Source organism: Amphiura filiformis, chromosome 12 (genome assembly GCF_039555335.1).
Source record: "Amphiura filiformis chromosome 12, Afil_fr2py, whole genome shotgun sequence".
NCBI classification, from domain to species: Eukaryota; Metazoa; Echinodermata; class Ophiuroidea; order Amphilepidida; family Amphiuridae; genus Amphiura; species Amphiura filiformis.
In genome coordinates, this window is record NC_092639.1 from 10,047,562 (window position 1) to 10,072,984 (window position 25,423).

General features: G+C 36.0%; 1 protein-coding gene across 1 annotated transcript in view; it reads left to right on the forward strand.

Annotated features, from left to right (window-relative positions):
* Positions 1-25,423, forward strand: part of LOC140165765 (tyrosine-protein phosphatase 10D-like) — a 102,339-nt gene that overhangs the window by 68,159 nt on the left and 8,757 nt on the right. Inside the window, 4 exon segments of the mRNA XM_072189087.1 lie at positions 3,515-3,596; positions 14,761-14,851; positions 15,367-15,443; positions 16,150-16,284. Coding sequence (XP_072045188.1) covers positions 3,515-3,596; positions 14,761-14,851; positions 15,367-15,443; positions 16,150-16,284 — 385 coding nt within the window.

The following is a 25,423-nucleotide window of genomic DNA, read 5'->3' on the forward strand; positions in this document are numbered from 1 at the left end:
GATGCCAATATCTCCATTTTGATAGGAAAAAGTGGGGGGGGGGGGATGAGGCTGTCGATCAGGTCACCCATCTTTAATTAACAAGAATTTAATTTGTTTAATGCATTCAAAAGTCCCAATTTACATCCACATGGACTCATCACACTAATCAAACAATACGCAAAGCGCACTTAGCATGTAGGTGCCACATCTAAATGTTTATACATATGCCATTCTATATCAATATGCGATATTGTGCTATTCCAATTGAAATCCATACACCCCCTATGGAAGACATGACATTTGAAATCTACACCCCCTGTGTGGGAAATTAAGGTTATATCTTAGGGCTGTATGGATTTCAACTGGAATGACCGATTGCAAGTATATTTAGTATTGAACAAAGTTTAAAATTGAACTTTGTAATTGAATTTGTGTTGTCTTTGCTTAATGAATTCATATAATACATTGTTATCTAAGTACAATATTTATATATCATATTTAGCTACAGCACTCTTGAGATATATTTACCTATCATCTACTACACTTTACACTCAAGCTATGTCTATAATAATTGTGTTACATAGTTATATATGAATATCTAAGCTATATATACTTTGATCAGCTCGTAATCGACGGGCCTTATAACATCACAGATTAATATCAAAATATTATATTTAGAGAATTTTCTTGTGACATCTCGCCAGAAGCATCACAGATTATTAGTTCAAGTCCTATACTTGGTCTACTTTCTTTAACACACAAAATAAAGACCAGTCAGGTCAGCTAATAGCGCTCTTAACATGGGTCTACTTTTCAGCGTAGTGGTAAAATCCTAACATTTCCCGCTATTATGAGCTGATCAAACTATATATATCTATTCAATCATATTGTTGTAAATTTGTCAATATACAAAGCGATCATATCTTTAGGCAGAGGTTGCTAACCTCCACTAATTAATTTAGAGCATGGGGTGCTTTTACAGAATAAAGTCCTCCCTCAAATCAGGTTATGGTTTTAGGATTAGGATCCAGGTGGACTAAATACTGTAAATACACTGAGCATGGAAATGGGAACAGTTTGAATGGCTTAAGTTGTCTTCATGAAAAATGGAAATCCATCAACATGTAAACTAAGGTATTTTTTTCAGTAACTTCTTACAACATTGGGCTTCTCCATTTAAAATCCACACTCTCCTTGTGGAAGCTTTTGGAAATGTCTTCCACAGGGAGAGTATGAATTTCAAATGGAATTAGCACATTAACTAACTCTATTTGAAACTCACCCACCAGAGAGTGTTGACAAACCTACTTTTGTGATAAAGGCCTTTAAAATACTATGAAAAAAAAGTATCAAAGTTTGAAATTGAGAGAATTTAACACTGAGTTGGATATTTGTTATTCTTATTACTTGTTAACCCTAGAACTACTGAGCCATATTTTGTAAAATGTGATTTTCACCAAATTTTCTCCTAAATATAAAAGGAAATTACTATTTTCACCTAACTAACCAGTAAAAAGTCAGTAGCTCTTGAAATAATTTCACAAGAGCGAAATGAAAATCATTGGGGCCTCACCAACCCCCCCTCTAATGGTCATCTTTGATGACCGGTCTTTCCCCCAGGTAAAGTGCTGGGGTAAACATTTTATCACCGAAATGAGCGCAAAGGATGTATCTATGATTAGCTTAGGTCGTTAGGGCGTAAACGTGTGCGTTTTATTATGATGGATAAAAAATCTTAGGGGGTTGGTAGTTCGTAGTTCTAGGGTTAAAGCACAAAAGTATTTAAGAAAAACAGGATTAGTAAATCATTGCCTATTCAACAACTCTTCCTATATATTTGTGCAGGAGCCAAGCTCTATTTCTCAGAAATGCAAATCTCAGAACTGCACTGCCACTGATATCAAAAATTGACCTGTGACAAATTTTAACATATTTACAAAACTTACATTTATGTACAAAAACAAATTTTGTGGTATTTTCAAGCTCATATTCTAATATTTAATGATATACATCAAAATGTCAACAAGTGCAATTTCAACATAATTATTCCTGGTTTTGTGGTAATGGGTCAAACATTACACTTTTATCCTTTTATAACCTGTAGTTGATTGGGGACCAATTATTGTTCTATAATATTTACATAGTTATTTACATACAGCCTGTATCAAAATGACTGGTTTCCAGTGATTATGGGCATGACTGCCACATCAAAATGTAATCTAGGTTTGCATAATTTGGTGATTAATGCCATAACAGTTATACAACAAGAAATTATGATCATTTCAAGCAGATCATAATATATTGCATTTGGAAGAAGTAGACTTCAGTAAGCATCAAAACTGATTGGTACCAATCATTTTGATACAGCCTCTATATTTGGCTTGTCTCACCTTGTACATGTACATTCTGTATACTGAGTTGTTATTCAACAAATATTTACAGCTTTTTGAGTTTAATTGATAATAATATGCAATCCAAATTGAAAGATGGATTATATTGGCACATGAAACTATAACAAAGAATGTGGGGTGGAACATTTGATCTTAATTAATGTGTATGAATCCTGAGTAGGTAAGGTAGTATCATGCATGGCATGCTTCATACATAAAGGCCACATCATAGTCTGACATTTTTGTGGGCAATTTTCAGTTGTGACAGACTGCATTTTCAATTCTCTTCTAAAGTGATTAGCTTTGTTTAGGGCTTTGTTCTCCTTCTCATTTTCTTCAGCGGAAACAAAATTAGTGTAAAATACTGGCGGCAAATTAGTCTAATATATGCTCCCTTCAATAGAAAATGTTATGCGGCATCGGGCGTTTATTAGAGAATATATTTGACATGATCTGGTCGATTGTTGCCAAACCTGAGGAGGCCTTTGAACATTGAGTTACTATAATTATGACCTTAAACATATGATAGGCTATGTATGTTATTGTTTTATATTCCATATTTTTGCCTTTATCTCAGTTTCAAATTATCCGCCTTTGGCCCCCATGGACCAGATCATGTCACATATGGTAGTATTAAATTGCATTAATAAAAAGATCAAAAAAAAAATTAAGTGTATATCAATCTGTTCACATATCTACATCAGCTTCAAACTTATTACACACAGTTCTATAATACAAAAACATTATTTACATGCTATCTGATTGAGGGTTGTACTGCAGGAAAAAGTTGGTTTTCCAGGTGAAATCCATATGCTCTCTACTATGGAAGACACAGCCTTAATCTTTCACACAAGGAGTTCGAATTTCAAACGAGGTTACCTGAATGGGTGATTTGAAATCACACCCCCTGTGTGGGAGATTTAGATCATGTCTTCCAGGGGGGGTATGGATTTCAATCGGAATAGCCCAGTGAGCCCCTCAAAGTATAATATAAACAACTGTACAAAAATAAAGGTACTAATCTTTTTGGGTAATTTCTAGTTGCATCACAGTTACTAAATTGCATTAAAGCCATGCATTCTATGTACAAAAGATGGAGCCATGAGATGACGTACACTTTGTTTTTTTTCTGTTAATTTCAGACCAGTACGTCTGGCAGATTTCCCATCACACTACAGTTCTATGAAAGCGGATTCAGAATATCTCTTCTCGGAAGAATACGAGGTAAGATTGGAATATGATAATATTTGCCATAAAACTTCTATCTAGGCAAAATATCTAATTCTTGATCATGAGAGCCAACTTAGGTACGTATAGGTATTCGTGTCGAGCGTACTACGCAAAGACCAGTGCTTAACGGAGCAAACACAGCTTCTGAGAATTGACCAATCACACGTACGGTCGTTGCTAGGCCAGGTCATGGTCTGGTCATGTAGGTCGCGCGATCATGTTATTCTATGAAAAGTACACGGTAAGCTAACTTGTTTATCGTAAGAGTATCCTTCGATGTTAGACTCAAAATTGATCTTAACCCTGGAATTATGGAAACTTTTGGGCCTCATAACTGCTATTGGTCTAAAGTATATAAAAATGTGAATATTTAGAATGGTAAGCACTTGATGAATCCATTTCTGATGTCAAATTTTGACAAAAATGCTCAGTTGGAGATAATTTAAAATAAGAAAGACTTACCTATTCTATACTGAGATACAATCATTCCACAATATAACATGAATTATAATGTGAAATAAAAATATTGAGCTGTATGTATGCCATTCTATTTCAATCCATAATGTTATGAGTCCTGCTTATTACCAGCTGATCAGAGAATAGCTCAGTTTTGACAATTCCTTCATTCAGCTTCATGACTTTAATTTACACATTGACTCGCTGAGTCACAATGTATTAGGTTTTTGCCATACCATATACAGAGACAGTAATTGCACACTTTTAGACCATTTTGTATATTTTGACACTTTTTTTGTCACATACAACTAGATTTCTATCATGTGTTATAGCCATACCTTGAGGATGATACAATCCTTGTACTAAACATGCTACCAACCTGCCTGTAATACAGCAGTACTGCTCTATCACACCAGTGTTGAATTTGACATTACTGGGATTTTTCACTCCTGGCTGACTCCTTGCAATCAACAGACACTCTGTTTGCTCATCATAACAAATACCATTCACATGTGGGATATCGATGCTAAGCGTTTCCTGTCCAGACTCCGTATTCATCATGCTTAGCCTACCCGATGTCCAGCTACTCACTGCAATATCGTTATCATGGATGGGAGCCATGTGATGCACCTCCATTGTTGTCTCTAGTGTTTGTATAATCTCACCTGTAGACTTGTGCTTTGTGATTACCAATCTAACTACATCCCCAGCTAAGATACTTCCTTCAGCCGTGATAATCACACTTGAAACGTTAGTATGAGTGCTTTCATCTTGTACTGTCTGGAATGTCTTCTCATATGCTCCGCTTGCAGAATACTCTTCAATACCACTGCCCCTTCCTACTAGAAACTTGCCGTTAGTGCATACAGCCACACCACGGGGTCGGATTGTATTGGATGATGGTAAAGACAAACTAAAATGTTTTTCATATTGACCATTTTGCCTCCTGTAAACTAACACTTGTGTCTTTGCAATTTCACTGAAGACAATTAAACCATCAGGTGAGCATCCAATCTGATACGCCAACTCCAGACCACCAATCTCTTGTACTAGTTGCAGTTCCCTTGGCTTACTTACTATTTTACCTGGCTCTAAATCTGGCAAGTCTTCCCTTTTAATAAACCTCCCTGCACAGGGGATCTCGCTAATGTAGGTTGCCGCTTCGCTCACCGACAGTTTCTTCATTTTGTCCACGAGGGAGGTATGCTGTGTTATGTAGGCAAAATCTGAGGAGGCTCTTGTTTCAGTTGCTACCGTATTAGCTGCTTTCAGTTTGTCAGCCTGGTGTGTAAGTCTAGTCACTTCCTGATCTATTTTTGCCACTCTCTCCTGAGTTGCCTGATCCAACTGCTTCTCCATTTCATTTTTAGCTTCGTCAAGTTTTCTTTGTAAACTCTGCACATGCTGTTGAACTTTTTGCTTTTCCGATTCAAGTTTTTGAAAAGACTTGGCTTTAAGGTCTTTCAGTTTTTTTACATTATCCCTACGCTTGTCTTCCTCACCTTGCATATCATTCAATACAGGATTTAGTTCTTGCTTCCATTCCTGAGATGTAGTCTTTACATCTTTGCTGCTATGGTTGCTTCCTTGGTGAAATGCTAGGATACAGTTCTGACAAGCGAGTTGATTACATGGCTGGCAATAGAGATGCGTCTTCTCATCATGATGAGTGCATCTTGGAACTGTGTGACGCGGACCGCTTAAATAATTTGGATGTTCTTCAGCGAGGTTCTTCAGATGTAGATTCGTCCTCAAACCTGAAACACCTTCTGCTGGGAGAGGAGTTTCTTTTGGACATCGCATTGGACACTCAATCGGTTGACCTGGCTGGTTCAGAGTGACCATTCTTTGCAGACAAACCTGACAACACGTATGAGGGCATGCCAAGTCTTTGGGTGTGTTTGGAGGCACAAAAAATTCATAGCACACAGGGCATGTAACTGTACTCTCTGCAGTCGCTGTAAATTCCGCAGCCATGGTAGTTAATTCACCTGGAATATAGATACTGGAGTGTATTGCAGAAATGTAAAGATTTGCGAGGTAAAACTGCCACAAACACCATGATGACACAGTGACAAGAAATTTTTGTTGCCTAGCTATATATCTTCCTTCCTTCAATTCATCATGCACTGGGCTATTCCGGTTGAAATCCATACTCCCTCTATGGAATACATAACCTTAATCTCCCACACAAGGAGTGTGAATTTCAAATGTGTTTACCTGACTGTGTGGGAGATTAAAGTCTATCTTCCATAGGGCATAGGGCCTGCACTTTGGCTCGTTTTTTGCAGGTTTACATGGTCCAATAATCACAAGATGACTGACATGTGGTAACAAAGGCAACAGTCACTGCTATTTGATTACTTCGCCTGTGATTGGCCATCACTGTGATACGATGATCAAAAAACCAATAGATGACTGACATGTGGTAACAAAGGAACCAGTCACTGCAAGTTGATTAATTCCTGTATGACTGGCCATTCAATACATGCCTGTGATACACTATAGCCTTTTCAAAATGTAATACATGTTTGCTTGACTGCATTGACTATACCCGGGAACAATACACACAGTATATGCATTGGACCAGGGACTGTGTATGAAGGGACTCGAAACGGATTATCATGATTATAGATAGCTATTGTCAAGCTATTGTTATCAGGTTATCTTTTATGGCCTCTTATTCTCTTATTTCCATGGTTGCATCGAGGGCGTGATGTTTGTTTTCTTATTATTTACTCATGTTGCCCTATTCAAATATTTCTAAAGTTATGTCAAATAGAGTGCTTGCACGAATGGTCATTAGTTCAAATCATCCTCCAGACAAGCTCCATAAGATATGCTAATGCATGGAGTACAAAGATTTACTTTGATCTATACCAGTTTACAGGTGATTGGTATTGTACTCCATGCATTTGCATATGTCTTCTGGAGCATATCTGGAGGATGATTTGAACTTATGATCTTCCGTGCAAGCACCCTATTCAGTACGACAGCAACTTAGCTCACTTCCGGTAATTTTTACAAGCGTGACCTCTGCTGTTACGTAACGCAATGTTGAATATCAGTAGGCAAATACGGTTTTTCAGAAAACATAAAAAAATGGAATGCACGAGTCGTTTCTCCCTTCATTTCCATATTGAGCCCATAGATAAGATATGAAACATGAGTATAAGGCAAAGAATAACGTGTAAAAGTTGAATTATTGTGAAAAAAATGAACGCTTTTGGTGCGCGAAGTAGCCTAAAAAATGAGAGAAAATGCATGTCACGATAACAAAAATGGTTATATCTACAGCTTTGAAGAAACGCCGGTCTAATGCTTTTCTGTTATGATAAACATTAATTAACCACAGCTTGTATTAAAATTTCAGCGAAAATGAGCGGTGGAATAACCTAGTCGTAGGTTGAAAAGTTGCGTTCTTTGAGTCCTCGTGTCGTAAGCGCACGTTGCAAGTGTCACGATGCTTCACGAAATTGATTGACCCTCCCCGGAATGCCCGGAAGTTTCAGGAGGTCAAGTAGAACTATGTGCTTCATTTGTCCAATTTGCCATCAAGATTTCAAACGGAAACAGTTCAGACCCAGAGCACGATCATGTCAGAAATTTATGTTTTGTTCTGGGCATTGACGTAGCGCCATAGGGGCATGGGGGGGGGCACGCGTGCCGCACTTCCCCAATCGATTGCAATATTTTAAAAATCCCATAGGAAAATTGCCAAAAATGGCTTGTGCCCCCAATCAGACCCGTGCGCTCCCCCCAATCATGGTCGGTGCCCCAATCAGATGACCCACGCTTCGCCACTGGTTCTGGGACTGATTATTCGGACTACGATCAACGTATTATTCATGCTTGCTCAACTGAGGATAATTTGTAAACCAACAACCCGCATGGGACAATGGGTGGAAGCCGTTACCAGTCCCTTCAACACAATCCCTGGCATAAGTATAGGCCCATAGTAAATCTGTCTGCTTTATCTGTTTTGTGCTGTTAACATGGTTAAATATAATTTCCATAAAATGTAAGCTTTTACTGTCACATATGTCCCCCTTTAATTTTTGAGCCGAACAAGTGAGGTAAAGCAAAGAAAATTGGAATTTACTACTAGCGCCAATGAATGTTATACGATTGTAAAACGGTACGATCCCCTGGGTGTGTGTGTGTGTGGGGGTGCGATGTGTGTCCTGCACGCGTATTTTTTCTGCAACTATAACGGGACGCAATACGATACCGGTATGTTATAAGAATCAAACTTACAAGAAAAATGACTCTTGTCAAATCCTACAATTCTGTCAGAGAAAATATGCATATTTTGCATTAAATTTTAATTAATTGACATATTAATTGATTAATTAATAAATATTTCATTTAATGATTTACCATAATTCCAAACATGTCAAACAATATGTCAAATTAAAGCTAATGAAATGCTTTATATATTGGTCAGAGCACATTTTGCAGAATGCATTTAGTATTTTAGTTACATGATTCCAAACATTCTATTCCATTTTTTTGCTATACACGCATAGAAGCTGTACTTTTAAAATCCGCACCTAAACAATAATTTCACTCCATTGTCAAAGTACTGTGCTCTCTGTAGCATTATGGAGTGACCAGGTCCTAGAGTGTGATGGTTTTGTAGCAGATGACAGTGCTCATTCAAGCCTGTCAAGGTCAGTTAGTAGCCACTTGCTGAATGGATGGCCATTATCAGCTGCCAATCACAGTAGAGGTTTGTTAAAAACCCAAATGTGATATAAGGACAAAGCTGTGCATGTTGGTACTTAATTGTTTGGATTCTTATGTTGAAATTCCCTTGTATTGGTATTTTTATGTGTAGTGTATATAGTTCATAAATTATATAGCTTTTGAATTTTGGGCATTTTTGCTCTGTTGCACTGTACCATTATGGAATTATTTTTTATTTCAGATCTCAGGAGCATCTAGCTCACTTGGAAAGGCATCAGAATTTGGTACACGAAGCTCGAACTTTAAATCGGAAGGTGGTGAGTTCGAGCCTCATCACGGTCACATTAATTTTATAAACCAAATATTGTTCTAACTTTTCATATTTGTTTTTCTTTTATTGTTTCTTTTCTTTGACTTTTTTTCTTGTTTTATTTAATTTTTTTCTTTATTTTTCTTTTATTCATATTGCCAGGGTAAGGAGAGGAGGGTACTAATGGCCCATTCAGTGGTTTTTTCATCCGGACGATCGTAAAAATCATCAAAATTCAGATTTTGTACTAGACTCATGGAACTTAGTCTTCAATGATATAGTCAGTAATAATCTTTTGGTCATTATATGACTATCATCATTTGACGACTGAGTTCTTATGATACATCATCCGAAGAGCAGTTTCAGACAATTGCTTGGGATTGTTGGGGCAGAGGTTATCTTTTGAATTCTTTCATGACCACTGAAGCAGAGTCAAACCTGTCAAGGACACTCGGCGTGAATTGAACTGACCATGTCACTCGCAACAAAAGAATTTCAAAGGTCATAAAACATCAATTTGGTATCTTCTGCTAGGGGTTCAGCCGAAAGCCGAGTAGGCCTATTTAAGACAAAAATAATGCTTTTACGTGAATCTGTAATTTATATAGTGACAGTATATATAAATTAGTTACATGTATTTGAATGGGGCATCAACTTCGTCGATACTGCCGTTTTCTTGGGTTTTTTGCCAATTTTTTTCATTAAAAAACTTATGAAAGTAACAATTTGATTTTTCCCCACTTTCACTGGGATCACTGAATGGGGCTTTGCAACGCGATATATTCAAAACTTGTATTCACCTACTGTTATTGCGTTAATCCGATTATTACACAACTTCGCCAGCGTATTCAAGACATCCAATGCAAATAATCACCTAGAGTATGACGTATCATACTGTAAATATGGCGGAGTACTCAAATTCATTCAACAAAACCATGATTACAAGCTATTGCAATCTACCGCGACAGCTCGTCTCACACACATAACAAATGCACTATACAATCAAATAGGTTGACGACAACGCTTGATTGAATGCACTGCATTGCGCCATGATTACGGTGAAGGACACCGGTTCAAATCCTTTGTATGGAGCCAATCAATAATTTCACGCACATCCTCTATTATTGCCCAATTATTGCCCGGGATGATTGCACACTGTAAAAGAGCTATTGTTATAATGTTTGATGAAATCGTGTTTAACTATTTGCTTAAGAACGGCACAATGCAGACAAAGCAGACAGATTTACTACATGTGGTACATGTATGTATATACATATAGGGAGGAATTATAATAGGGGCGTATACAAAAATGAATTCACACCCCTTTCAAATGTCGAGCCAAAGTGCAGGCCCTATGGGGTGTATGGTTTTTAACTGGAATAGTCCAATATCAGGACTGACTTTTGTCTTGTGTACATTTAGGCGGGGATCAATATCAGAATGTGACGTAGATACACAAGATAATTAGTAATATTTGATATTAAAGTTTTTTGTTTCTTTTTTAGATTTAGTTTTGAATTAATAATTTGTTCATAGTACATGTACAAATACAATGAAAATTTTAAATGTGTGAGCTTGATTTAAAAATAAAAAAACAGCATTTTGTAACTAAAATAAATAACAAAAAAAAAAACTAAACTAAAAACAATTTATTTATAAAAGCTGCGCATGTTTTTAAACAAAAATTCAGAGTTAAAGGGGATAACCCTATTGGTTTTGGATATCGATTGTCTTTAAAATTACATAATAATATCAAATATCGCCTTTATGCTGCTTTGTGAAAAACGAGAGCATTTTCAGCGTAAATATGAATAAATAGCCAAATTTGCAATCCAATACCTTGGTATACGTGAATTGCATTCTGGGCAGGCAAGCAACAACAACAATTCCCGTTCGTATGACGAATGCTGACATGCTGTACAATGCCCGGCCCGTATTGAACAGAAAATATTTGTGTTTTTTTCATACCGTTTCAGAAAAAAAGGAAACAAAATATATTTCCCCTTGCAATATAGGCCTACATTTCAAATGAATATAAAAAAGTTTGGGTTAAAATGGAGAGCAAAAAAACTTCTGATACCGGTTTTGAACCGGTACCTCGCCCATACGATGTCCATCGTGGAAATTAATTATTAACATACGCCGCACCGCCTCCTCAGCAGTTAGTGTGGTTCGCCTTTTCACAGAATGTGTATAACGCGAAACCAAAGTAGCTGTTGAGGAGACTGTTGATTCGCAATTAATTCCCTCCCAGAAATCCGAAGTAATTTTTGTATTTACAAACTGGTAACCAGTAAAACCGCTGTGTTTCATGATTTCTCCGAAATACATCGACTTGGAGCGCCAAATTTCAGGATAGTAATGAGAAAAATAGTATCTATTATGTGATACCAAAACCTCATCAACAATGAAAAAATCGGGGGGATGATGCTGTCGATCGGGTTACGGACCTTTAAACAAATGACCTTATGACGTATATGAAGTTAATGTTTATCTGTAGTGACATCATTATAATCAGATTGGACGTTATACTGTTAATAATATGATATGACAGGTATTGGTTATCAGTAGGATAGATAACAAAAGATGATGCAGATAAGGCCAAAAAAAAAGATTGTTTGCTTGTCCTCCACAACTTTTTCAGAATAGGGACGGTCGGGATTTAAAAAAAAAGGTCATAGCCAAAACATGACTATATGCCTTTAATCAGCTTTTTTATAGCCCAAATAGTTGTGAATTGGGATATTTCTCTACTGTATACCACTTTATTCATGTTTTAAAACTGTTTAGAAGTGTGAAGAAACTGTAAAAAACTTTTCAGGATGTCAAAAAAGTAAAAAAAAGCCCTTTTTTTCTGAAATTTCCAAAATTAGGTCGGTATTCATTTGTAAAGTAAAACAAAAAAAACCAAACTATTTTCCAGATTAGGGTCGGTCGGTGGAGGACAAGCAAACATCTTTTTTTTTCGGCCTAAGCTAATGACTGGTTTCGTTACCATGGCAGTATTCATAAGTGATATGTTATAATGTAGGTGCAAGGATTTACCTTAAGTACTTAAATCTGGGTGGAAGCACTTGTAAAACAAGGAATAGGGGTCTTTTTTGAACAGGTGGTACTTGAAAGGGGTTTTTCAACCACGCCTAAATGCCAAAAAATATCGGTAAATTTGACATCATTAAACTTGCAGAAGTAATAACATTCATTATTTTTGAAATTTAATCTAATGCTGGAACTACTCTATACTAAAAATCTACACCAGGATAATAACATTCATTACATAAAACCAAATTATCTTTTTCAAATGTTAATCGAGAAAAAAGGAGACTTGCGAATGTAGACAAATCAATTGACCATTTTTTGTGTTGTTGAAACTTGTTTCAAGAACATGCATGGTGATGACGGCCACTTATCAGTAATGACGTTATCAGTGATGACGGTCACTTGGTATCAGCATTTCTCATCCTTGTGCTGTTGTCATTCATTTACTCCCAGTAATAATTGAATGCCATAATATGTGATTTGCTCCACAGTGACACCCTCAGTTTTTCTCAAATTTCTATTTTATTGCATGATTGTAATGCCCAATGCCCAAAATACCATGTGAAAGACTAAGCCTGAAGTGCTTAAATTACAGTAAAATTTAAGTTTTTATAATAAAACTGGAGATCTCTGATTTTATTCCGAGTTCACTGATCAAGTGATGGCTGAAATGTCTCGTGCATACAGCTGTATGTATCATTGAATCAGTGACGTATAAACAATGTACATATCTCTATTAGTCTTACATCCTATTTATACGTCCGGAATGAATTGCAATTTTCTTTACTAGCATGAAAGTTCATCTGTGTTGGTAGACATCATAATTTATGATTTTAAACTTTTGATCTCAACACAAGATTAGACATACCTCAAATTTTCGGTCGTAACTTCGACCTTCATCGGGAGACTGGCAACCCAAGTTAGGGATCAATGACCTTTTGGACGCTTGACCCCAACACTTGGTTGTAGACTCTTGGTAGCTGGTATCGGGCCCTCGTCACGGTTAAGTGAATGTTGGTTGACTCTAATGTAGATGGCCTCCTTGACACCCCTTTCGAAATGCTTAGGTTCCCGTTCGAGGATCTTAACTGATTAACTGTGGATGTGTTTGGAGACTTCTGACGAGCTGGAACTTGGACGACGGTGCTCAAGGAATCTGGCTTTCAAGGATCGTTCTGTTTCGCCAATATATGATTCTGAGCACTGGCCTTTAAGTGTTTTTCCCTGACAAGGGATAAAATACACTGGTCCCGCTATGTCCTCTTTTTCAGTCTTGTCTTTTGGTGACACAAGTAACTGTCTAAGGGTTTGAGTTGGTTTGAAACAAACCCTGACACCGTAGTTACTGAAAGTTCTTCTGAGGGCCTCAGATGTTCCCTTAATATAAGGTAGCACTATTTGCCCTTTAGTCTCTATGTTTGCATTGTCCTTGTTATTGTCAGATCTCGATTTCTTAGGCTTGCTTGCACGATCAAAAGCCCATTTGGGATAGTTACACGTCAATGTAATTTCTCCTCTTCCTCTTGGTCAGTGATGATGCTGTCTGCCCTGTGATGTAGGGTCTGGATGACACCTAATTTATGTTGAACTGGATGATTTGATTCAAAATTGAGATATTGATCTGTGTGCGTTGGTTTGCGATAGATCTTGATCCTCAGGCTACCATCCGCTTGGATAACCGTGTGTGTATCCAGGAACGCGAGCGCTCTATCCTCTTCTGTGGTGAACTTTATGTCTGGGTCAATGGAATTCAGATGATTAGTGAACTCCTCCGCGTACTGTTTCTTAAGCTTCGTGTGCGTGTCATCCATGTAACGATACCACCACAACGGGGGATGGGGCGCTGATTTTATGGCCTCCTGCTCTAAATGTTCCATGTACAGATTGCAAACAATCGGAGAAACGGGTGAACCCATTGCGGCTCCATGGATTTGCTGGTAGAAAGTTCCATTGTATACAAAATAAGTACACTTAATACACACTTCCAAGAAGGTTGGAAATTTGAATCACAGACAAGCGGGTTCTCTCGCTAAGTGTGTCGTCAAGTTCCAATCGAGCTAAGATAATCTTTAGCGCTTTGTCAACTGGCACTGATGTAAAAAGAGCTGTGATGTCGTATGATCTTAGTTCCTCATCCTCTTCAACTCTCTCGTTCTTAATCAAATCAGCAAAAACCTGCGAATTGGCAACGTGATGGATTGATTTGCCAACTAAAGTTGACAAAATGTCAGCAAGTAATTTTGCACAGTTGTAAGTGATCGACCCAATACTACTGACAATGGGTCTCAGAGGAATGTCCTTCTTATGGATTTTAGGTAAACCGTAGAATTTTGGCGAAGTTTCAGTGGTGGGATACAACTGCCTGTACTCTACACGATTAATACCACCTTCTTTCTCAATATCAAGAAGTACAGATATAAGTTCCTTCTTATATTCATTTGTTGGATCTCTTTCCCCCAAGTTCTTATAGTGTTGGTGTCAGAAAGAAGTTGTTCACACTTACGATGGTAATCCTCTGAGTTCTGGAAAACAAATAAGAATCTATTCTTTATGCAAATCGCATACTATTGATTTAATATAACAACACACAAATACATTTTAGCTAGTCACTGAAATTGCAGTATTATATGTACTTTGAGTTTCCTTTTTGTTTTTATTGTACAGGAATTAAGAAATGTTGGTCGTTCACAGCCAGTAGAAGCAGCCACATTACATGCAAACAGAAGCAAGAACAGATTTGCTAATATTCAACCATGTAAGTAGCATATAATTTCAGTTTACTCTGTGAAGCTTTTACGATCTTTAATTCTTTCTGCAAGGCATTCTTGAAGTGCTCTATCAGAACCATGTTTCTTTTCTGCTCACAAAAAAACTTTTAAAAGACAAAGTAGGTAAACCAGGGGCTCGGCTTGTTTGTAAAAGATTGCTGGTTAACAATTTTCACAAAATCCCTAACATCATTTGGTACAGCAGTTTAACTGCATCATCATTTGGTACAGGATGGGAGCCCGGAATGGGAGTCACCATAGCATGCTAACCGATGTAGAACCAATTTTCTTGTTGTCTCTATAGATCTCCAAATTTCTGCTAATTTGGACAAAGAAACTCTTCTCTAACCTGCCACTATCATCTGTCAGGGTCATGTAGATTGATACTTCTTAGAATATGTACTTTAAATTCTATATTAATTCTTGATAACAGATATATATGCACACTGCTTCAAGGTGAATATTTATTTACCATATGATTTTAATTTTACATCCTCTATAGATGATCATACTCGTGTGAAGTTAATGCCCATTGATGACGAGGAAGGGTCGGACTACATCAATGCTAACTACATGCCGGTAAGTTGTTCTCCGCAGAGAATGAAACAGTGGTATAAACAGTATATAGTCTTGTCTCGTCTCAAGTAAGTTAATTATGCCATGTTAGATTTTGCTGTGGCAAATTCAAATCATGCGTGCTAACCTAATCCCACGGTACACATACACATACATAGAATATTTTGCCATCGCTGAATCAGATACCATCCTACTTATAATTTATTTACTATATGAACAGAAAATCAGAAATTTTGGCAGAAAATCAACGGTGTGATTTTGCCGATATGCCTGTACACTAGCAACACAATTGTTTAAACGCACTGATTTGAATCTGCCAGAGCGAAATCCAACGTGGCGTTACTCTCAAGTTGTGACAAGACACACTGTACAGATGTTTTGTCTTTAAATTTGCTGTGATTGAGATGAAAGATATCTGTTAAACTTTTGTGCGTGTGTTGTGTGTTAACAACAGCAATTAGAGTGTGTATTCAGCATCAAAGTAGTTATGTAATTCTCTTGGTTACAGGATCACACTATTTTGGTTGCCTTCGAGTGCCATATACATTATGTGATGATCGTTTTGACCGTGGTTCATTACTCAAGCGATCCCGTTGACATAGTAACATTACGTAACTTCGATACTGAATACTTGTTAGTTATATTGATGTCCCCAGCTGTGACAGAATGGAACCATCAAATAATATTTCTTTGTTCTCTTTGTCACTAGGGTTACAACTCACCACGTGAGTTCATCGCATGCCAAGGTCCACTGCCACAAACAGAAGATGATGTATGGAGGATGATATGGGAACAAAAGGTGGAAACTATTGTCATGGTAACACAACTTGTAGAAAAGGGACGGGTAAGTTTTAGCATTTCAGAATACAAACATCAGACATTTTTAGCACATTAGTGCTACAAATTCTTTTGCAAAATTACAGAAAATTACCTATAGGAAGAACAAATAAAGCAGATTGTCTGAAGTTGGTTCGGCTTATAATAGGCAAATCTTATTCGGTTTTTGTTACTGGATGCATCAATAAAGTCCCAACTCACGCCGGCCTAAATTCACATAAGCAACTAGTGTAAGTGCTGCAGGGCATGAATTTTGAAAAACAGCAGGTGTGCTACAAATCGCACTCCTGGAAATAGTCAGGCGAGCTACAGGTGTGCTGTTAATTGCACTCGGTGAGGATTTTAGGTGTGCTATCATTTGCACTCGGTAAGAAGTTTAGGTGGGCTATTTGAATTATTGCACTTGATATTCAGATAAGAAGCATTGGTGTTGAATGTGGGACTACAATGTACAGAAAGACAGGGAAGGGAGTAAGAAAGAAAAAGAAAGAAAAAAAGAAAAGGAGAAAAAAGGGAAGGGAGAAAGAAAAGGAAAAAAAGGAAAGAAAAAAGTAAAGAAAAAAAACCAAGGGCCTAAATAAAACATAAATACACTGCTTAAATACATAAAATTATTTATTATTTCATACATAATCATAAACCCCATAGCCCCTCCCCCAACAATTACTATGCAAACCACGCCCGTAAAAGTCGCCAAATTCGTACTACACAAAGTGCCACTTCACTCACTTTTTGCGCAAGGCACCCCTCCAATCTCATCTAACCAAACATTTTTATGTACAAAAAACTACATTTAATCACCGTGAGCACAATTTAACTCACCGCTAAACCCCGCTAGATAGACATTTGGAGAGAAGTTTCCGAAAAATCAGTTCAAATCGCCACTTTCAAATTCACTAGAAAGTCGTCAAAATTTGCCGCGAACAAGTGCCAATCATGTGTGTTGGTACCATGCGCAATGGAGCTTCAGTTTACACTAGACTTGGAAACCTACGGCATGGAAACACCGCGGTTATCAGCGAATCGCCAATTGACCTTTTCATTGTTGACCTGCTTGTGAACTACGACCTGACAGTACATTTGACTTTTTTAAGGGTGCATGCCACTAAATCCGCGTGTGAAGCGGTTTCCGGTAAAAGTTTATCACGACTATAGTCCCAACTTTGCATAAAAAATTTGCAAAATCGGTACAATATTAACAATTTTAGTGTTGCAAATCGTGTTTTGCTAGAACTTATGAATGTGATCTCTACTAATTTGAACAGAAAACGCGAAAATTAGAGTGATGTTTACGATGATGAGCGCATGAACACACGAGGTCAAAATGCGGTTAGCAGTCAGACGTAAACACGGGAAAATCGGGTCTTTTTATATAGCGTTATTTTTCTCAAAAAGTAGACCTAAAATATGGTGTCATTTTCAGATATGTTATGCAGAATTTTGTTCTGATTAAAATGATATCAAATATATATTTCAAAGACGTAACTCGACTTATAGCCTAAAACGTGACCCCTGTTTTGCACGTAAAGTCTATGGAAAGCTATTTGGTGGCATGTACCCTTTAAGGAGCAATTCCATGCGTTTTCCGCGTCTTTATCTATTTAAAATGCACGCGAAGAAAAGAGGAGGGACATCAACAAGCGCGTTCATGGACGCCGCCAGGTTTTTCGCTGTATGTGCGTTTGCAGCGATAGGCCTGCCTTTATTTCCAATTTAATAAAAGTTCCGATTTTGGTAGAAGTTTGAAACCTTTTGATATGAATAAAGAAGAGTTTCAAAATATTGAAAACATTGTTTATTGGTGTTTAAATTACAAAGAAGTTTTTCAATTTCATTGTTACTTTTTAACCAATTTTTTTGTCATTTAAACTCAAGTTTTGGCCTTCAATTTTAATAAAATTACATAAAAAATTAGATTTAAGATATTTAAGTTTCTAGTTTGCTTTATTTATACCACTGTCCAGTATTTTAAATTGTTATTTGTAAGTTCAGGTAATTTTTCAGCATGGTTGGCAAAGGTCAAAAAATAGATTTTGCTTATACCTTTGGAGGTTGAAGTACTTTGGTAGTGTGTTACAGTGACGGGCATTGTTCGTCCATTTTTGCTTGTTGCCATGGTAACAGCCAATTCTTAGTTTTATGCAGTTTTTAGTCAATTTCAGGGTAAAAAAGTGAAATTTAACCTATTTTGGCTGGCTAATTGCAGCAATACATGACACATTTTACAAAACCAAATATTACATGATAAAGACCTACCTCCATACTTTACCGAAAAAGTTTGAAATCTTTTGAAAATATCATCTTTATGTGTTTTTGGGAACTGGCAACACTGCAAGTTTTCACATAGTGAAAAATGTGATATTTTACCCCATCTTTGCATCGAAAAAAATCTATATGCCGGAGCACTCTGGATATTAATATTATAGCAGGTGGTGAAGGTGACCTGGCCCCACTCATATCTGATGAAAACAGCTTGGGCACTTGTATACATTGTAAGCAGTGTTGCCATAAAATGATGCATTTTGGCAAATTTAACAAAATGAGATTTTCACAAAATATGATATGAATTGTTACACAAAAGCAGGTTTCTTAAGATTGATTATATCTTTCCATATCCTTATGATGAAGGTGTCTTAGTTCGACTCATTTCTAATGAGAAAAGCTTGTTATATTGTATATCAAAAATCAGTGTTGCCAGAAAATGATGCATTTTGGTAAATTAAAAATTTTACAAACTATGGTATAAATTGTTACACTGGTGCAGGTTTCACATATCTCTCCTTACATATGATAAAGGGGTCTTAGGTTCACTCATTTGTAATAAAAAAAAAGCTTATTATATTGCAAATCAAAAAGCAGTGTTGCCAGAAAATGCTGCATTTTAGTAACAAAAATGGGATGTTTTTACAAACTATGCTATAAATTGTTACATTGGTGCAGGTTTCACATATCTCTCCTTAGTCATAATGATAAAGGGGTCTTAGGTTCACTCATTTCTAATGAGAAAAGCTTGTTATATTGCAAATCAAAAAGCAGTGTTGCCAGAAAATGCTGCATTTTGGTAAAAAAATCGGGTGTTTTTTACAAACTATGCTATAAATTGTTGAATTGGTGCAGGTTTCACATATCTTTCCTAGTCATAATGATAAAGGGTCTTAGCTTCACTCATTTGTAATGAGAAAAACTGTTATATTGAAAATCAAAAAGCAGTGTTGCCAGAAAATGGTGCATTTTGGCAAATTCAACAATTTCACAAAATATGATAAGAATTGTTTCACAAAACCAAGTTTCTTAAGATTATTATCTCTCTATATCCTTATGATAAAGGGGTCTTTGGTTGACTCATTTCTAATAAGAAAAGGTTGTTATGTTGTATATCAAAAAGCAGTGTTGCCAGAAAATTGTGCAGTTTGGTCAATTAAAAAATAGATTTTTACAAACTATGATATAAATTGCTACACTGCAGGTTTTTGTGTGTCTCCATATCCTTAATGATAAAGGGTCTTAGGTTCACTCATTTCCGAATAGAGAATTTGTTATATTTTATATCAAAATGGTATTGCCAGAATGATGCATTTTGGTAAAAATTTGTTTTTTTCTAATGACAAAAGCTTGTTATATTGTATATATCAAAAGCAGTGTTGCCAGAAAATGATACATTTTGGTAATTTAAACAAATGAGATTTGTTTTTTCAAACTTTTTTCTTGTGTCTCTCCATATCCAGATGATAAAGGGTTCTTAGGCGCACACATTTTCGATGAGAAAAGTTTATTATATTGTATATCAAAAGCAGTGTTGCCAGAAAATGCATTTTGGCAAAATCAACTACTGAGTTTTTACTATGTGATTATTAAGGTTTGTACTATGACATTTGTTTATTGCATTATCTAATCTTGTTTGGTTCATAAATTTAAAAAAATTAATAAAAAACAATTCTGACTTTACCTTATTGGAAGGTATAAATTTATGAGTGGAATTTATTCTGCAGTGTGTGCATGAACTTTTCATATTGTCATTTCATATTGTCAGAAGATGGGGCACTGAGTTTAGCCATAGCAGATCTATGTGTTTCCACCAAACAGTAGGCCTATAATAAGGAATGTATTAATTTAGGTGTATTTTATCTTGGATCAAGTGTCTTCCATAGTAAATTTGCCCATATTGGTATAGCTTTCTACCTGTGAAGATTGTTTCTGCTAGAATTAGGTTTTTATGTCGCATATTTAAAAAGAACAATTTTTAACTACAATATTTCAAGACCAAGAACCAAATTGGGTGCTACTCTGAGCTACTCTGTGACACAATTGGGCGAGTATGGCATGATTCCAAGTTGGTAATAGGAATTTGCTTCGTTTGCATATTGATTATTTTCTTCTGATGGCCTTCAAGATGTGGATATTTTCAGAAAAGAGATGAAGTTGTTTATTCTACTTGAATAATTTAAATTTAGGCAGATATGAAATGTGCTGGATATGTTTCTGCTGAGCCATGAAATGGTATAAGCCTATCATAGTGAATGTTACTTGCTTACTTACTAACTTACCGGGCTAACTTACCGACTAAACTTTTCGTGTGAAATGGACATATCTTGAAATTTCACAAAGGTATGACATCCAAGTGGTGTCAAAGGAAAGAGAAAAAAGTAAAGTATATGATAAAATATTTCCCCACCCGGGGGTGACACTCATAAAAAGACCTGGGTCAATAATAATATGGGTCCTTTTCATGTCTCAAAGTGCCTAGAAGGTATGACCCCCCGAGTGGTGCCAAATGAAAGAGGTATAAGTACAGAATATAATAAAATAATTTCCCAGGGGTTGCACTCCTCATAAGACCTGGGTCAATATTCATATTTTGGGTCCTGTTCATATCTCAAAATGCCCAAAAGGTATGACCCCCTGAGTGATGACACCACTTAGAGTGGGGGTCATACCTTCTTGGCATGACACCACTCAGGGGGTTATACCTTTTTGGCATTTTAAGATAAAGATTTCAGGTAAACTGAGTATGAATTTTTGGATTGTTATAAACTTTTTTTAATTACACTCAATTTTAAAAGTAGGCCTACATACAGCTTCGGTATGAAAATTTTCAGCATTTCAGGTTATCTCCCAGTAATACCTTGGTGGTATTTACCAAGAAATACCAGTATTTCACACCCTATTAGTATTAATTATTCCACATAAAAAGTTAATTATCAACATTTCAGACACTTTGTATCAAAGCAAAATAATTTTATGAAACATAACCTTCATCCGTGGCGTTGACCTTTTTAAAGACAGTTCTTGTTTGTGATTGCCACAGTCAAAAGGCCCTTATGGTAGGGATATCATGTGCATCCCTGGTAAAACCAATCACAAATTGATTAGGTGTGACCGTTGTGTATAGGGCTTTAATATACATTTGTGTTTCAAAATCATTTAACTGTACCAATTTTCCAAAAAGTTAGAACGTAGGTTATACACACAAAATGTAGTGTTTTCCCGGGATTGTTTTCTGTCAAAACTGTCTTCTATAACCCAACTCTCCATGTAGTCACCATGTGACATAGATAGGCTAGGTATATTCAAAAATACAATTATTTTAGCATAAAACATTGAAATCACCTTTTTTACAAACACCCAATGTAATTTTCCTGGCAACACTTCTTTTTGATATACAATTCACCAAACTTTTCTTTTTACACCCTATATTATTATCCTGGCAACACTTATTTTTGATATAGGCCTACAATTTTCCAAACTTTTCTTATGGGAAAGAAGTGAACATAAGTCTCCTTTATTATAAGGATATGGAGAGACACAAGAAAGCTGAATCGGGTAACAATTGAACTTATATCACAGTTTGTAAAAATCTCATTTTTTAAATTGATTAAAATGCACCATTTTCTGGCAACAATGCTCTTTGATTTACAATGTAATAAGTTTTTTCATGAATGAACCCTTTATCATATGACTAAGGAGAGATATGTGAAACCTGCACCAGTGCTGTAACCATTTATATCATAGTTTGTAAAAAATATCATTTTTTAATTTACCAAAATGCATCATTTTCTGGCAACACTGCTTTTTGATATACAATATAACAAGCTTTTCTCATTAGAAATGAGTCAACCAAAGACCCCTTTATCATAAGGATATAGAGAGATAATGAATCTTAAGAAACTTGGTTTTGTGTAATTACAATTCATATCATATTTTCTGAAAATCTCAATTTTGCCAAAATGAACCATTTTCTGGCAACACTGCTTTTTGATTTTCAATATAACAAGCTTTTCTCATTACAAATGAGTGAACCTAAGACCCCTTTATCATATGACTAAGGAGAGATATGTGAAACCTGCACCAGTGTAACAATGTATAGAATAGTTTGTAAAAAAACCCATTTTTTACCAAAATGCACCATTTTCTGGCAACACTGCTTTTTGATTTTCAATACAACAAGCTTTTTTTTATTACGAATGAGTGAACCTAAGACCCCTTTATCATATGACTAAGGAGAGATATGTGAAACCTGTACCAGTGTAACAATTTATAGCATAGTTTGTGAAAAATCTCATTTTAATTTACCAAAATGCATCATTTTCTGGCAACACTGATTTTTGATATACAATATAACAAGCTTTTCTCTTTAGAAATGAGTCTAACTAAGACACCTTCATCATAAGGATATGGAAAGATATAAACAATCTTAAGAAACCTGCTTTTGTGTAACAATTCATATCATATTTTGTGAAAATCTCATTTTGTTAAATTTGCCAAAATGCATCATTTTATGGCAACACTGCTTCCAATGTATACAAGTGCCCAAGCTGTTTTCATCAGATATGAGTGGGGCCAGGTCACCTTCACCACCTGCTATAATATCAATATCCAGAGTGCTCCGCATATAGATTTTTTTCGATGCAAAGATGGGGTAAAATATCACATTTTTCACTATGTGAAAACTTGCAGTGTTGCCAGGTCCAAAAAAGACATAAAGATGATATTTAAAAAAAATGCAATCTTTCTTCGCAACATATGGAGATAGGTCTATATCATGTAATATTTGGTTTTGCAAAAATGTGTCATGTATTGCTGCAATTAGCCAGCCAAAATAGGTTAAATTTCACTTTTTTAACCCTGAAATTGACTAACAAACAGCATAAAACAAAGAATTGGCTGTTACCATGGCAACAAGCAAAAAATGGACTAACAATGCTCGTCACTGTAACAGGCTACCAAAGTACTTCAACCCCCCAAGGTATAAGCAAAATCTATTTTTTGACCTTTGCCAACCATGCTGAAAAATTACCTGAACTTACAATTATAACATTCAAAGTTTAATTTATATTAATATTTAATTTCAAATAGCCATTTATTACATTTGCTTTTTGGACAAAACGGGTTAAAAGTGACGATGGAGGGGGGGGGGGGTAGGCCTACTTAATTGACATTTCTTGTCTTTTTAAATATTCTGCAGGTATTGAGAATGTTTTAATTTTGAAGTTATGCACTTGCAAAAGATGTTCAAAGAACGTTTACTATTAACATCAATTAATATCTTCATGAAAATAGCAAATCAGCAACCATTGTGCATTCATGTGCATGAAAATGACGAAAAATGGCAATTGTCGGCTATCATGCTTGTGCTTGAAATCGGCATCCTGTCTAAAGTATGAAAGAAAATAACCCAAAATTTCTTACAATTAATTCAAAATGTAGTGAAAAAGATAACAAAATCATTTTCAAGGCCTAAAAACGATGTTTTACCCTCTTCAAGGGTGCATGCCACTAAATCCAGCGTGAAGCGGTTTCCGTAAAAGTTTATCACGACTATAGTCCCAACTTTGCATAAAAAATGTGCAAAATCGGTACAATATTAACAATTTTAGTGTTGCAAATCGTGTTTTGCTAGAACTTATGAATGTGATCTCTACTAATTTGAACAGAAAACGCGAAAATTAGAGTGATGTTTACGATGATGAGCGCATGAACACACGAGGTCAAAACGCGGTTAGCAGTCAGACGTAAACACGGGAAAATCGGGTCTTTTTATATAGCGTTATTTTTCTCAAAAAGTAGACCTAAAATATGGTGTCATTTTCAGATATGTTATGCAGAATTTTGTTCTGATTAAAATGATATCAAATATATATTTCAAAGTAAGACGTAACTCGACTTATAGCCTAAAACGTGACCCCTGTTTTGCACGTAAAGTCTATGGAAAGCTATTTGGTGGCATGTACCCTTTAAGGAGCAATTCCATGCGTTGTTCGCCCGTCTTTATCTATTTAAAATGCACGCGAAGAAAAGAGGAGGACATCAACAAGCGCGTTCATGGACGCCGCCAGGTTTTTTCGCTGTATGTGCGTTTGCCGCTGAATAGGCCTGCCTTTATTTCCAATTTAATAAAAGTTCCGATTTTGGTAGAAGTTTGAAACCTTTTGATATGAATAAAGAAGAGTTTCAAAATATTGAAAACATTGTTTATTGGTGTTTAAATTACAAAGAAGTTTTTCAATTTCATTGTTACTTTTTAACCAATTTTTTTTGTCATTTAAACTCAAGTTTTGGCCTTCAATTTTAATAAAATTACATAAAAAATTAGATTTAAGATATTTAAGTTTCTAGTTTGCTTTATTTATACCACTGTAAACACGGGAAAATCGGGTCTTTTTATATAGCGTTATTTTTCTCAAAAAGTAGACCTAAAATATGGTGTCATTTTCAGATATGTTATGCAGAATTTTGTTCTGATTAAAATGATATCAAATATATTTCAAAGTAAGACGTAACTCGACTTATAGCCTAAAACGTGACCCCTGTTTTGCACGTTAAGTCTATGGAAAGCTATTTGGTGGCATGTACCCTTAATTACGTTATAGGAACACGGTCATCAGTACTATTTTCGTTACATATTTTATGCATGTGAAGAATATTACGGGGATGAATTTGAAGGCTGCAACTTTGGAAACTCCTTCAGGTGACAAGGTGCGCTATAAATCGCACTCGGTAAAGTGATTTAAGGTGGGCTCTATGCGCCATCACACTCGCGCGCCTTAAAATGCATGGCCTGGTGCTGCACCCAACTGTGTGCATGCCATTCTATATCAATACACAATGTTATGAGTCTTATTTTTTTTGCCTATTATAAGCCGAGCAAA